The following is a 14,771-nucleotide window of genomic DNA, read 5'->3' as shown; positions in this document are numbered from 1 at the left end:
GAATCGGCCGATAATGGCTTTAAATGTAAATATCGGCATCGGCCCGATATGAAAAAATATGCCGATATGTCTTGCCGATAAGAGGTATACATTAGATCACGTCAGCATTGTGGCTCATTCTTGAAGCAAAGTTTTGCTTGAATGGTGATTGGATTCACTGTTTTGGATCGCTGCATTTAAACTGAGAATGCACGTTCGGTGTGTGATATAGTAAACAGTAATAGCACGTGCAGTGGCAGCCTCCCCCGGGTACTAATGCCCGCTAAGTAGGGAGTTTCAATTCTGTAGGGGGTGCTGTTGGCCTACTTCTAATAAAATGAAAGCAAAATACACAAATAATATTTAGACTGTGTTTCTGATTAAATAAGCAGTAATTGATGCCATAAAATCATGAGTATGTTTTGATTTAAAGGTCAGAAGCCTACATGAACAAAAAATAAATAAATACCAAACATGACACTTAAATAATTTTATATAAACTGATTTATTCATTAATGTGTAATATGGTATATTTTTAAACTTTATTGTCTTGCTGCAATCTCTATCAAGACTCCATTATAGGAATATTTTATTGCTCAGTGGTTTCTCTTTCTAACCTCAGGAGACTTAAGCCCTATTCGGATGGTAATTGTTTCACAGGGGGACATAAGTGATTTTCACCATTTACAGGGTGTAGTTGGTGATTTAATTGCCGCCCGAATCCAGAATGTCGGTGTTTATCTCTCACCGTCCCCGTAAAAATCCCTGGCCGAATTACCTACTGTTTTTTTTTACAAACACCAAGGTCGTGTGGTAATTTAATTGCCGTCCGAATCCACATCTCTGAGTTTACGAGAAGAAATCAATTCAAAATTCAGTGTTTAAACCCTATTTGAGCACTCCCGAACACCGTACGATAGGCTAACTGTTGTACTTCGGTGTAATTTGCATACATATTTATTTCTGAAATGCCGGAAAGTATTTCAAAGAAAATCTTTATACTTATTAGTTTTTTTTTTTTTAATCTTTATTCTTTCATTAAATATTTCAGGTAGGTGCCAAGGCAACCTAAGTTAAGTTAATAACTTAAATATTTCTTAAAAAAAAAAAAAAGTAATAAAATAACTAAAATTAGTGTTATTATCGAAAATTATATATATATATATATATATATTATTGAAATATTAAAAAATAAATATTTAGTTGTTAAACAATATTTAACTGTTAAACAGTTAACTGATTTTTTTTATCTTTGTTATACTTGCAGTAAATATTTCACATAGTTGAAATATTTTTTTTTTCTATATTTAAGTTATACTTTCATTTAATATTTCAGCTTGTTGCCAAGGCAACATTTCTAATTCATTTAGATTAAATAAAAATTAGTTTTGCCATTAACTACAATTATTTAAAAACATTTTGTTAATTAATTTTGTAATCTTTAAGTTATACTTTCACTGAAAAATACTGCAGCTAGTTGCCAATATAGTTTCTGTTTACTAAAAAACAACAACAACAACAACAACAAAACAAATAAAACTGACAAAAACACACAACAAAATTATTAAAACCTACACTAAAATGAAAACAGAAAATATAAAAACTAAATTCAAAATAATTAATAATAATAATACTATAATACTATATTAATCATACTGAAATAACAGTTATTGAAAGCAGTTTGCTGTACATTATCCCTTACATATTTGACAGAAGGTCACGATTAACCAATCAGAGTCAAGTATTCCTGACCGTTGAAAGACAATGAATACATGCAACAATTAGTCTGAACAAACAAGCCATTCATTCTTGTACCATATAAAGTGCATGCATCACTAAACAAGGACAAGGACTGCCGAAACACCTTGTGAAGCGCCTGTCATCCTCTAACAGCAGCAGGGTCACACTCTGATGCTGTAATGAGTGAAGGATCTAATGGACTGACTGCTGCTGTGATTGACTTCTGCTCTAATGGATCCACTGGCTGCTGAACTCCTTTTTAATGAACTTCAAGCCTAATAAACTCGCGGTCTAATAGAACATGCTATTGTGTTGCTCTTGATGAAAAATCGAACAGACTACTGCAATTGTAGAGGGTTATCGCCTAGTCTTTACAGTGTGTAGAGGAAGGTGAATGACAACCATGAAAAGACATCATGAAATCGAAATGGACAATTTAACTGACACATTTTTAGGGCTGCATGTTAATCTAATGTATTGTTCATTAGCCTAATAAAACTTTGTTTATCGTAAGCCCTGACCATTTACTCAGAGTAAAATAAATAAATAAATAAATAAATACAAAAAAATTATAAAAAGAGGAAATAAGAATATTATTATTATTATTATTATTATTATTATTATTATTATACAATGACTAAAAATAAGTTAAAACAAATATACAACAGATAAAACAAGAATAAAAAGCGTAAATAATAAATAAATAAATAGTTTATTAAAAACAATGACTAAAAACACTTCACCTGCTTTTAAAAAATGTGAATGCATTTTACATTACAATTGCATTTGAGGACCTCAAACCTAAAAACACAGTGAAACAACAGCTGTAAGATGCATGAAGCATTTCATTTAAAAGAGAGACAAATTGCATGACACAGAAATTCTGATGCTAATTAAAATCAAATACAAACAGCAACCAGAAACCCAATGATCAAGCCATCAAAAACAACACGAAAACATGCCTCCTCCCTCTAATCAGATAAACCCATCCAGAAATATAGAGAGTGAATGTCTCTGTCTCTCTACTAGTAAAGATTTATTGATCCAGTGAAGTAATGCAAAGCTCTTTCTGTAGGACCATCAAACAGAGACAAGCCTCCAGATAACTGAATATACTCCAAACACACACACACAGGATGTTAAACACGACATGCTGTGATAGAAATCTGTGGTGTTGTCTGCATTTATACACATATTCCAGTCTTCTAGGAAGAGCGGAATGTCTGTAAATAGCACAAGGCTAATGTGCTGATGTAGCTCTGTTGAATGCAGTGCTAGTGTGGCATAACCAACGCAGAGCTAATCTCTTCAATTGCTAATTGGGATGTAATCAAATCTAATGCAAGCACAGTGGCGCAAAAAAAAGTCTAAACTCTCATTCTGCTAATGAGGTTGTAATTTACGGCCAGCATAGAGCGGCTAACACAGTCCTACACATTAAGATTGCTAACAGGGACGTCTGTCTCTCAGTAGGGCGTCTCATGTAATGAGAGTCGAGCCAGCTGTGCCTCCCTCTCAGTTTAGCATCTGTGCCCACAGTGCCACCCACATGCCACTGCACAGACTAATGATTAGCAGATTAGTGTACACAGGCCGTAATCAGCAGAAATCACGCCAACATTCAACCTATAGCAGATCACTGCCACCAGCCACGTGTAGAACAGATAAAAACTCTTTAAACCAGCCTAAGATCATCCAGTCTGGTCAAGCTGCTTAGGCTAGTCTTTTCTGATGGTTTAAGGGGGGGTTGGTAATACCAGACCAGCAAACCACCTTATGCAGACCTGATGTAAATAAAAGCAGATACAAAAATAACAAACATCACACTTTATTTGTGTTAGCATGTTGCTAAGCTACTGAAAGAATACTCTAACAAGCAGAAAATACATATACATATACTCATAAACACTGGATAAAATAAAGCAATAAGCCCCGTGAAGCCGTGGTACAGTGAATTTATAACAGCTAAGGGGTGTTGTTAGGCTCGGCGCGAAGCGAATGTGCGAGCACGTGTGATTGCAGTAATTCCTGTGTGCTGTATAGGTACTGTATGCTAATTTCCGTTATTACAGTTAACTATGCGAAGTGATATGGAACTGTAATGCGGTCAAGAGAGCTGCCTGGAACTACGTTCGCCATGCGTTTTCCTGAAAATAATTGCACACCTCAGAACGTTCATCAGCCAATCAGATTCAAGCATTCAACGGCCCCGTAGTATATTATTAACTTTAATCATACTAAACTGCTTTATTCAGTTTTTGCTTCCGAATGATTATTTTTATTTATTATTTATTATAAATAACTGAACTGAATTGATCTGAATAATTTATCCTCTGTAACAGCCGCTTTCTAGATGAAATTGCATGAAGTTGTGAATTATATATTTTACACACACACGCACATAAAAAATGATAAAGAATTACACATTATTTTCATTAATTAAAATGAAGCTGAAATATGAAAATTAAACATTAGATTAAAAAGAAAGAAAGAAAGAAAGAAAGAAAAAGACATTTTGCTTAGGCAACTATCTGAAATAAAATAAGTTTAAACTGAAATACTTCAATTATTTAAATTAAAACAAACATACATACAAACATTTAAAAACCCCAAAATTAATAAAATTGGAAAAAAGCACAAAATTACTAACACTGAAACTGAAAATATAAAAAAAATCAAAGCTAATTTAAAATATAATTTAATAAATATAAATAAATAATATTAAAATTGCTTTATGACACAGATGCTGTTTTCTTGTTTACTACTCAAGTAAACAAAACTAAAATACTCCAAAAGTGTCCAGCTCACTACATTTTGGAATACAGTTCATCTTCTCTGGTGACTGTGATGTCACCCAACTTGATTTTAGCACACAGATGTAAACGGAAGGTCACAGGAAGTCGTTTATACTAGCACTACAATACTCTAATAGCAAACAGAAACACCACTAAACCACCTTCTCTCATTTTAAAGCAGACAGAGACAAATATGATGAGTTAGAGAGCTTTAGCAGACAGCTTGAGTATGAGGTTATGTGCATGTGCACCCTAGGGTGATTTTGATCGTGATTAATGTGGTTCGCCTTTCAATTTTAATTTTCATTAAGGACCTGCTGTCCTCTCCGACTCCTAAATAGCAATGGAATTAATAAAACATGTCCTTTGAAATATACAGTGCAGGCCTGCAGCAGGGAATCCAAAATGCCTTCGGAAAGCCGAACAGATTGAAGCACGTTGTGTGTTCACCAGCCGCCCCCCACCGCGAGCCCAGCCTGTGTCATGAGTGGCAACTGGCAAATAATTAGACGGCCTCGTCTCATTAGAACAGGAGACAGCGCACAGGTAAAGAGTGAACGAGGTGGAGTGAAAGCAAAGCAGACAGACAGCCAGAGAGATCGACGAGCAGAAGAGGAGAAAGAGAGAGAGAAGCACTATTTATGAGCCGTTAATGGGCTGATAAAGTTTGAAGAGAGAGTGCAGATAAAAAGCGAGGGGAAACAGGAAGTTCGTTTACTTTATTTGTCAAGCTGAAAAATGAGAAAACAACAACAGCAGAAAAAACTTTTGGTCTGCTGTCGAAACTTTGGTTGGAGGAGTTTTGTGTGATGAAGTCCTTACATTAATGAGCAATTAAAGTCTGCTTGTGCGAGTGTGTGCTAGAGTGTGTGCTAGAGTGTGTGCTACAGGTGGTTGCCAGATAGTCACAGATCTTTGAATCCCATCAGGAATACCCATAAATCACTGTGCACGGTGCATTTTTAGAACAACATTATTTGCTGCGTTTATGAGTCATTTATGCCTTTGAGGTCCCAAAAGAGAGCTTTTGTCAGATTTAGCTCATTTCTGGGGACATTTTTGTCCTCAAACTACAGTAAATCCCTGCCACCCACACATATATAGCACCCTGCATAAACAAACACATTTCACACACAGGTTCTGCTCCCAAACATAGTCTTAGTATGCCTAATTAGAACACATTTTAGGTGCAACTGTAAGGCTTGCGTGGGTTTGCTTTTTAAAGGGATAGTCCACCCAAAAAAAAAAAAAAGATACCTTAAACATATATTCCAGCCAAAAATAAAAATTCTGACATTGTTTACTTATAACTAATATGGCTTTCTTTCTTCTGTGGGACACAAAATGAGGTATTTGAAGAATGTTGGTAAATACGGAGTTCTGGCATGAAACTCTAGATGGCGCAGTCCGATAGGTCTAACTCAATCTGACCTAATGACATCATCACATGGCACAGCTGATTGGTTCTCTCCTGTATCGGTAGCCAATGAGCTCGCTGCTCAACATTCAAATATACGACTAGTGCTTGCCGTAGCAGTTGCAGCTTGCTTCAGAAACCCTCCACCTTCCCCAGCTCCACCTGTATAGATCTGCTACGAGGTGATTCATGTATGCTATATGGGGGTTATTTCATGTATGTTATATTTGCAGCAGCAATATTTCTTACATGCTCACAGTAGCATGTTGTGGATGTATTGGCAGTAGCAAGTCTCGGTACTTGCGTAGCAGCGTAGCAGATCTATTCCACCAAAGACCAAATACATTAACATTGTCATGTACATTACCATGCCAATCCCTCCGAGAGTTGTCATGACAGAACTAAACGGTTTTGAATCCCATTTACTTTAAATGTATAGATGGAAAACACAATGGAAGTCAGTGGGAACCAAAACTGTTTGGTTACCAATATTCCTCAAAATATCTTCTTTTGTGTCCAGCAGAAAAAAGAAAGCCATACAGGTTTGGAACAACATGAGTGGGAGTACACAGTGACAGAATTGTCATTTTTGGGTGGACTGTCACTTTAAGATACCTACTTTTGGTCAAATCCTGAGTGGCCGTTCACACAGGACGTGTTCTTGCACTGAAAAGTTGCCAAATGCAGTGCAGAGGAATGGACCACAAGGTCTCAAGGCACATTTTTAAAAGATTAACTTGATTTAACCTGACATGAAGTGGCAACAGTCACAGATGCCCACTTAGCGCATGTTGCCATTAAACAGCAATGAAAATGTCGCGCAGACGGATGCTAGAGCGTGTCCTATGTGAAAGGCCCCTAAGGCAGCATTGCATGTTTCCTTAACATAGAAGACGATACCATAATGCATTGTGACGAGTGAAAAAAAAAATCCACCCAAGATGGAAGATGAACAAGAGAAATCCTTTTGACTATGTATATATACTTATACTATATAACATACTTCATTTCACTCAACACTGGAAAGTATATACTGTACATTATCGATCCAAAGTTTGGAGTTGTTAAGATGAAAAGGTCTCTTATGCTCATCAACACTGCAATTTTAATTTTTTATAAAAATTCAGTCAAAAATTGTAATGTTATGAAATATTATTACAATTTAAAACAACCTTTTTTAATTTAATTACAATTTGATATGTACAGACCCTTCAGAAATCGGAATATGCTGACTTTTTTATGATTTTTAATGTTAAAAATAATTATTATATATAATAGTTTGTGAAAACCATGATACTTTCTTCCTGGATTCTTTAATAGAAAGTTTTAACAGAATTGATTTACAAAACAGAATCATTTGTAACATTTTAAATGCCTTTACTGTCACTTTTGATCAATTTAATGCATCCCCAATAAATAAAAGTATTATTACTTTTAAAAAATCTTACTGGCCTCAAACTTTTGAATGGTAGTGTATATAAAATTGTTAATCTAATTACAAATTGACTATTGTATCCGATATTGTTGTGCTATGTATTTTCTCTTAGAATTACTACAGTGTGGCACTGAATGATGTGCTTGATCAGCTTAAATGTGCCAGGAAGAAACACACACACACACACACACACACACAAGACTGCTTGGAGCTGAGAGAATAGACAGATGTCACTTTGAAACAAAGCTTAATGTTTTAACAGTCACGATAAATAAGTAATGGATGTGTGGATGACATCACTTCTCTCTCTCTGACTGTCTGTGTCCTTCATTGTCTTTGACCTTCTAGTGAACACTACTCATAAAGCACCGTACTTTCCCTGACAGATTCAGCTCAATGCTGCAGTAGAGGAGAACACTTTCAGACAAACCAAACTCAGATTTTTCAGGGAAACAACATAATCCAGCCTCCAACCTGTCATATAGAGTCTACTTTCCACTATTCAATCAATTCTCCATGAGCACAACAGTAAAAAATCAGTTAACCAAAGTAAAACAGATTTCAAACATTGACTTTAAGTCAAGAATTTAAATGTTTTTGTCTTTCTCAGAGTGTGAATTCAAACCAGAGTTAAAGGCTCACCAATATGTTTTCCGTTCATGTGGTAGTAGAAGGAGACACAGTAGGGGGTTCTGGTGGTCCCTGTTGGTCCTCGGGCTGCCGTAACATTGTACAATGGAGAGAGAAGACGAGCTCGATCCCCGGCCTGTCGTGGCCGCGACGTCTCAATATACATGTAGTAACCTTTATTGTAGATGGAAAGTATAAAACGAGTTAACACAAGGTTTTTCAAAGGGCAGAAGCTTTCACAAAATAAATAATAATAATAATAATAATAATACATACAGAAAAATAAAATAAAATAAAATAAAATAAAATAAAATAAAATAATTGTAATATGCTGACTTTTTTATGATTTTTAATGTTAAAAATAATTATTATATATAATAGTTTGTGAAAACCATGATACTTTCTTCCTGGATTCTTTAATAGAAAGTTTTAACAGAATTGATTTACAAAACAGAATCATTTGTAACATTTTAAATGCCTTTACTGTCACTTTTGATCAATTTAATGCATCCCCAATAAATAAAAGTATTATTACTTTTAAAAAATCTTACTGGCCTCAAACTTTTGAATGGTAGTGTATATAAAATTGTTAATCTAATTACAAATTGACTATTGTATCCGATATTGTTGTGCTATGTACTTTCTCTTAGAATTACTACAGTGTGGCACTGAATGATGTGCTTGATCAGCTTAAATGTGCCAGGAAGAAACACACACACACACACACACACACACAAGACTGCTTGGAGCTGAGAGAATAGACAGATGTCACTTTGAAACAAAGCTTAATGTTTTAACAGTCACGATAAATACGTAATGGATGTGTGGATGACATCACTTCTCTCTCTCTGACTGTCTGTGTCCTTCATTGTCTTTGACCTTCTAGTGAGCACTACTCATAAAGCACCGTACTTTCCCTGACAGATTCAGCTCAATGCTGCAGTAGAGGAGAACACTTTCAGACAAACCAAACTCAGATTTTTCAGGGAAACAACATAATCCAGCCTCCAACCTGTCATATAGAGTCTACTTTCCACTATTCAATCAATTCTCCATGAGCACAACAGTAAAAAATCAGTTAACCAAAGTAAAACAGATTTCAAACATTGACTTTAAGTCAAGAATTTAAATGTTTTTGTCTTTCTCAGAGTGTGAATTCAAACCAGAGTTAAAGGCTCACCAATATGTTTTCCGTTCATGTGGTAGTAGAAGGAGACACAGTAGGGGGTTCTGGTGGTCCCTGTTGGTCCTCGGGCTGCCGTAACATTGTACAATGGAGAGAGAAGACGAGCTCGATCCCCGGCCTGTCGTGGCCGCGACGTCTCAATATACATGTAGTAACCTTTATTGTAGATGGAAAGTATAAAACGAGTTAACACAAGGTTTTTCAAAGGGCAGAAGCTTTCACAAAATAAATAATAATAATAATAATAATAATACATACAGAAAAATAAAATAAAATAAAATAAAATAAAATAAAATAAAATAAAATAAAATAAAATCTGCTTTCTCAAGATTGGTCAGACAGTCATAGTTTTTGTTTAAGAAATAAAATGATGTGGTTTTACAAATGTGCTTTTGTTGTACACGATTTCAAGAATACAGGAGCATCTTTCTATGGAGTTTCTTGACTGGCAAAATTCTCTATAAAAGGTACTTTGGGATGATTTTGGAGTTTGAAAATTGCTATAAAATACATTTGAACTGAATAGAAAAGAGTTTCTCTTTAGATTCTAATAGTGGGCAGAAAAAAAAAGTCCTCTTTGGTGTGTGTTGCTGTGTATTTTTACCTTCCTTCGTCCCACTCCTGTCTGTGTCCGGCCCTGTATTAACCGACCGTTTGGGGTTCTGTGTGAGGTGGTTCTGTCTGGTCCAGTCAAACACATCACTGCGGTCTTGAGTGAACCCACATACCCTAATGTCCTCAAACCCGCACACGTGATCTACACACAAAAACATGAGAGGGAATCAAGATCCACCTTCAGTTCATGAATGCAAGAATGTGTTACATAAGCGATAATGTACATCCAGATGGTTTTTCTCGCAGAATAAACCCTAACAGAGCGATCAGGACCCTGCTTATTGCACAGCTACTTGCCAAATAAGTAAATAATTAGACAGAAAATATTGAGTTAAATATTTTATTATTTAGAGCAGTGGTTCCCAACCCTGGTCCTGGAGGCACCCCAACACTGCACGTTTTGCATGTCTCCTTAATCAAACACACCTGATTCAAGTCATCAGCTCATTAGTAGAGACTCCAAGACAGAGGTGCCCAAACTCGGTCCTGGAGGGCCGGTGTCCTGCAGAGTTTAGCTCCAACTTGCCTCAACACACCTGCTGGGAAGTTTCTAGTATGCCTAGTAAGAGCTTGATTAGCTGGTTCAGGTGTGTTTAATTGGGGTTGGAGCTAAACTCTGCAGGACACCGGCCCTCCAGGACCGAGTTTGGGCACCCCTGCTCCAAGACCTGAAACTGGTGTGTCAGAGAAAGGAGACATGCAAATTGTGCAGTGTTGGGGTGCCTCCAGGACCAGGGTTGGGAACCACTGATTTAGAGAACGCAGTGGTGTGATACGAGAGAAGTGAAAGACATCAACGTCTGTTGAACATTGTGTTATTCGCCACTGCTAAAGACGACAGTTGTTATTAAGAAGTAACATACCTTAGAATGTCGCAACTGAATAATAAAAATATGTTAAAGCGCAATGTATTAGCATTGCTGAAAGGGGCTCTATAGCAGTAAAAGGGTCTCAGGTGAGCACCAAACGAACTGTATACTTATAGTGATTTCCCCTTCAAACTATCCTCTTATTCTTTAACTGTCATTCACCATGTGTGAATTTTGAGTTTTCCACATGCTGTGTAACCTTTTTTACGCTCTCTTTTCTAAAACGTAAGCTTTTAAGCAGCTAACAACTCTATAAATCAGAGGCTATGTTATTTTACCCTTGAACTGTATAATGATTTAATAATATTTCCTTCAATTGTATTCCATTATGTGAGAGCCACAGTATATAAGAGCGTTTTCCACATGTATAGTGTGACCTTATGCACTCTAATTTATTTTACAAAAGGTAATATTTCTTTAGTAATATCCTTGAATTTTATAACACCGCATAAGAAGCACAGTTTATAAGTGTGTCTGCTTGCAATAAACTTTAAAGACTCTGAGAACGTAGTCTCTGTTCTTGCCATGATCACGAGCAGGGCTTATTCGAATGGCAACAGGAGGACATTAATCTCAAATATTGTCCATTAAGTTGCATTGAAAATGAAAAATCTTAAAGGAACTTGGGGTCTTGTGCAGCTGACATTTCTGCTACAGCAGCGCAAGAATGCAGCTAAGTCTGTTTAGCATGGCTAAGCATCCACACCTGCGTTTTCGTACTTGCATAAAGTATGTTTCAGGCCTAATGCTGATGAGCAGATCTGAGGAGAAGGTCTGCAGGGTTTCTCAGGCGTGTTTAATGTAAGGAGGCCTCTCGACAGGTTCCTCTGGAGTACTGGAGTACTCTCAGCATATTGCAGCGTTCACAGCGATTACCCTTATTTAACAAATACAGAATACTGTAGTTAGTCACCCAGAACGTCTCCATTCACACTCTAAATGGCTGATTAACTCATTTTCCAAGTGTGAGAGGAGACATTGAATGGAGAAGAATGCGCGATTTCCGAGTTGTGGTTTGAAATCACCATTTTCTTCCCTCCGCATGCATTCGGCTCTTCAATTTACTCTGCTGATCTCCAGTCTGTTTTAATTTGTTTTTGTTTTTTTCTTTGTACCTCTTTGGCAAAGCTCTGTGCTTACGCCCTAATGCTGATGAGCAGATCTGAGGAGAAGGTCTGCAGGGTTTCTCAGGCGTGTTTAATGTAAGGAGGCCTCTCGACAGGTTCCTCTGGAGTACTGGAGTACTCTCAGCATATTGCAGCGTTCACAGCGATTACCCTTATTTAACAAATACAGAATACTGTAGTTAGTCACCCAGAACGTCTCCATTCACACTCTAAATGGCTGATTAACTCATTTTCCAAGTGTGAGAGGAGACATTGAATGGAGAAGAATGCGCGATTTCCGAGTTGTGGTTTGAAATCACCATTTTCTTCCCTCCGCATGCATTCGGCTCTTCAATTTACTCTGCTGATCTCCAGTCTGTTTTAATTTATGTTTTTTTTTTTTTCTTTGTACCTCTTTGGCAAAGCTCTGTGCTTACGCTGCCAGAAGAACTGTGTTGAATTTAATTGGGAAGAACTGAAAGGCAGGGCAAGCGTGAGATGGGAGGACGGTTCAGAGGAGAGAGAAAGACAACATGCACAAAATCATCACCGAAAGAAAAAGTACAGGACTGTCTCACCTGAAGGTCTTGGGTAAGTGTAGGCTGCAAGAGAAAAGAAATGAGAAAAAACAGTGACTGCAGGGCCTTCTTATGGCTCAATTAACACAACAAATGAGATCAATGTATACACATCAAACAAGGCTGGGAGATAGAAGTGCAAAATTATACAGAGAAAACTATAAATATTTACCTAAAACATTACCATATATAGTGTATGTTTATGTATCTGCTCTAAAATAGCGTTGGTTTTTTTTTATTCCATAATTTTGAACAGTTATTTTAACCAAATTATTAATTTATTATTTTTAAACAAAATAAATTAACCAAAAATGTTCCAAATGAGAACAAGGTTCAATGTAAGTAATACAATATGTATAAAAGCATAATGCATACTTTCTATACCGTTTTTCACTTAATAAATACTTTTCCATTATATAAAACAACATGATGTATACTAAATAGCATAATTAATAATAAAGCAATAAATAATATTTACCTACATATATTTTACAGAATATTTTAATATAAAAGAATAAAATAATTACTTTAAATTAAAAATTACTTTATAATTGTTTAAAAAAAATTCTTATAAAAAAAAAAAAGCATTTACTTACATATACTTACATATATCTTACCAAATATTTGAATGGACAATAAAAAATGAAAAAATAATAATAATAGCAGTAAATAACATTTATTTACATATATTTAACCAAACACTTTAATGTAAATAAACTATTTATGCATATACATAAAATAAAATTATTATATTTAATAAATAAAACTCGGCCAATCAAATTAGAAGACTGGAACAAACTTTTGTGTATATCGCCTTGACATCAGAGAAGAAGGGTTTCATGTCTTCCAGCAGTCCATTTATTCTAGAGGTTGGTCATTTTTTAGAGGCTGGTCTGGTTAGAGTAATGCTGAGATTGGGAGTTGAAGATTGAACGACTATCCAATGGGATTAGATTCTATCAGCGCTTTCTGAGATCCAGACTCGGCTCTGGTGCTGAAACTGCTAGCCTGTTCTGTAGCCATCAGCAAACTCTCCACACCATGACTGCCACACATTTGACATCTCAATTTGCCATAATCCCAAAAGCGAAACCTCACATTTGAAATGCATGGCCTCTGCTGATGGGAATCATGAGGATTTGAACAATTCTGACTCTGATTCCCTTTCCACAACCAGCCCAGCTATGCTTTGCACTTGCCCATATAAAATAAAAAAATCTAAATTCATCAAAAATGTTATACTGCCTACTTAAAAGGATAACTTTAAGATAAAAAAATGAATGTATGGGAGTAGCCAGTTGACAACGGAGATCTTGCATACTGTATGGTGTGTAACTGGAAGGTGACTTACGCTCTGAGTACTGGATGGTGCGCGTGACTGTGTTTCCGGTGCCGAAGCTGGTTATGGGAGTGAGGCTGACCTCATACGACAGGGGAATACGCAAGTCCATCAGCGTGTAGGACATCAGCACACCTTTCACCGGCTCTTTAGTGGTGATCTGTTTGGACAAAATCGTCTGTCGGTTCTGCAAACACACAAGAGAGAAAAGTGTTTAATGGTTTAATCAGGCTATGATCAGGGTTAAATAAGGTCTGAATTAATTACCATTTATTACCTTTATTTAACATATGAAATCATATACACTACCGCTTAAAAGTTTGGGGTAGGTAAGGCTTTTACATTTCTGAAAGTCTGTTAAGCTCACCAAGGCTGCATTTATTTAATAAAAAATACAGCAAAAATAGTAATATTGTGAAATAGCATTACTTTAAATATAGTATCATTATTGCAATTGAAATATTATTGCAATTTAAATCATTAAGGAAAATTTTTTTGTTATTATCAATGTTGCAAAGAGTTGTGCTGCTTAATATTTTTGTGGAAACCATTCTATATATATATATATTTTTTTAAATATCAATTCTTTAATGACTTCAATGACAGTTCAATGATCAGCATTTATTTGTAAAAGTATAAATGCATGTCCTCATATTATTGCAATTTAAATATAATAATATCATTGCTATTATATGTACATACATGTGTGTGTGTGTGTGTGTGTGTGTGTGTGTGTGTGTGTGCGTTTTTGTGACAAATGAGGACATAAATTTAATGACAAGGAAGGGTATGACATAGGTATTACAAGGAGAAGGTGACTTTTCAGGACATTACCCCATGTCCCCACTTTTCAAAACGCATATAAATCACACAGAATGGAGTGTATTGAAAATCTGAAATAGCACAAAGTTTCCTGTGAGGGGTAGGTTTAGGGGTAGGGTTGGTGTAGGACAATAGAATATACGGTCTGTACAGTAGAAAAACCATAACGCCTATGGGATGTCCCCACTTTTCACAAAAACAAACCTCTGTGTGTGTGTGTGTGTCTGTGTCTGTGTGTGTGTGTGTGTGTGTCTGTGTCT

General features: G+C 36.0%; 1 protein-coding gene across 1 annotated transcript in view; it reads right to left on the bottom strand.

Annotated features, from left to right (window-relative positions):
* Positions 1 to 14,771, bottom strand: part of mdga1 (MAM domain containing glycosylphosphatidylinositol anchor 1) — a 232,265-nt gene that overhangs the window by 28,031 nt on the left and 189,463 nt on the right. The window contains exons 14-18 of the mRNA XM_016533562.1: positions 13,702 to 13,876; positions 12,351 to 12,374; positions 9,787 to 9,939; positions 9,177 to 9,338; positions 8,009 to 8,170 (exon numbers count right to left, since the gene is read on the bottom strand). Coding sequence (XP_016389048.1) covers positions 8,009 to 8,170; positions 9,177 to 9,338; positions 9,787 to 9,939; positions 12,351 to 12,374; positions 13,702 to 13,876 — 676 coding nt within the window. The remainder of the gene's footprint in view (positions 1 to 8,008; positions 8,171 to 9,176; positions 9,339 to 9,786; positions 9,940 to 12,350; positions 12,375 to 13,701; positions 13,877 to 14,771) is intronic.

Source organism: Sinocyclocheilus rhinocerous, unplaced genomic scaffold (genome assembly GCF_001515625.1).
Source record: "Sinocyclocheilus rhinocerous isolate Xijiao unplaced genomic scaffold, SAMN03320098_v1.1 scaffold304, whole genome shotgun sequence".
In the NCBI taxonomy this organism is placed as follows: Eukaryota; Metazoa; Chordata; class Actinopteri; order Cypriniformes; family Cyprinidae; genus Sinocyclocheilus; species Sinocyclocheilus rhinocerous.
The sequence above is the reverse complement of the archived record's forward strand: the minus strand, read 5'-3'. Positions and strand labels throughout refer to the sequence as shown.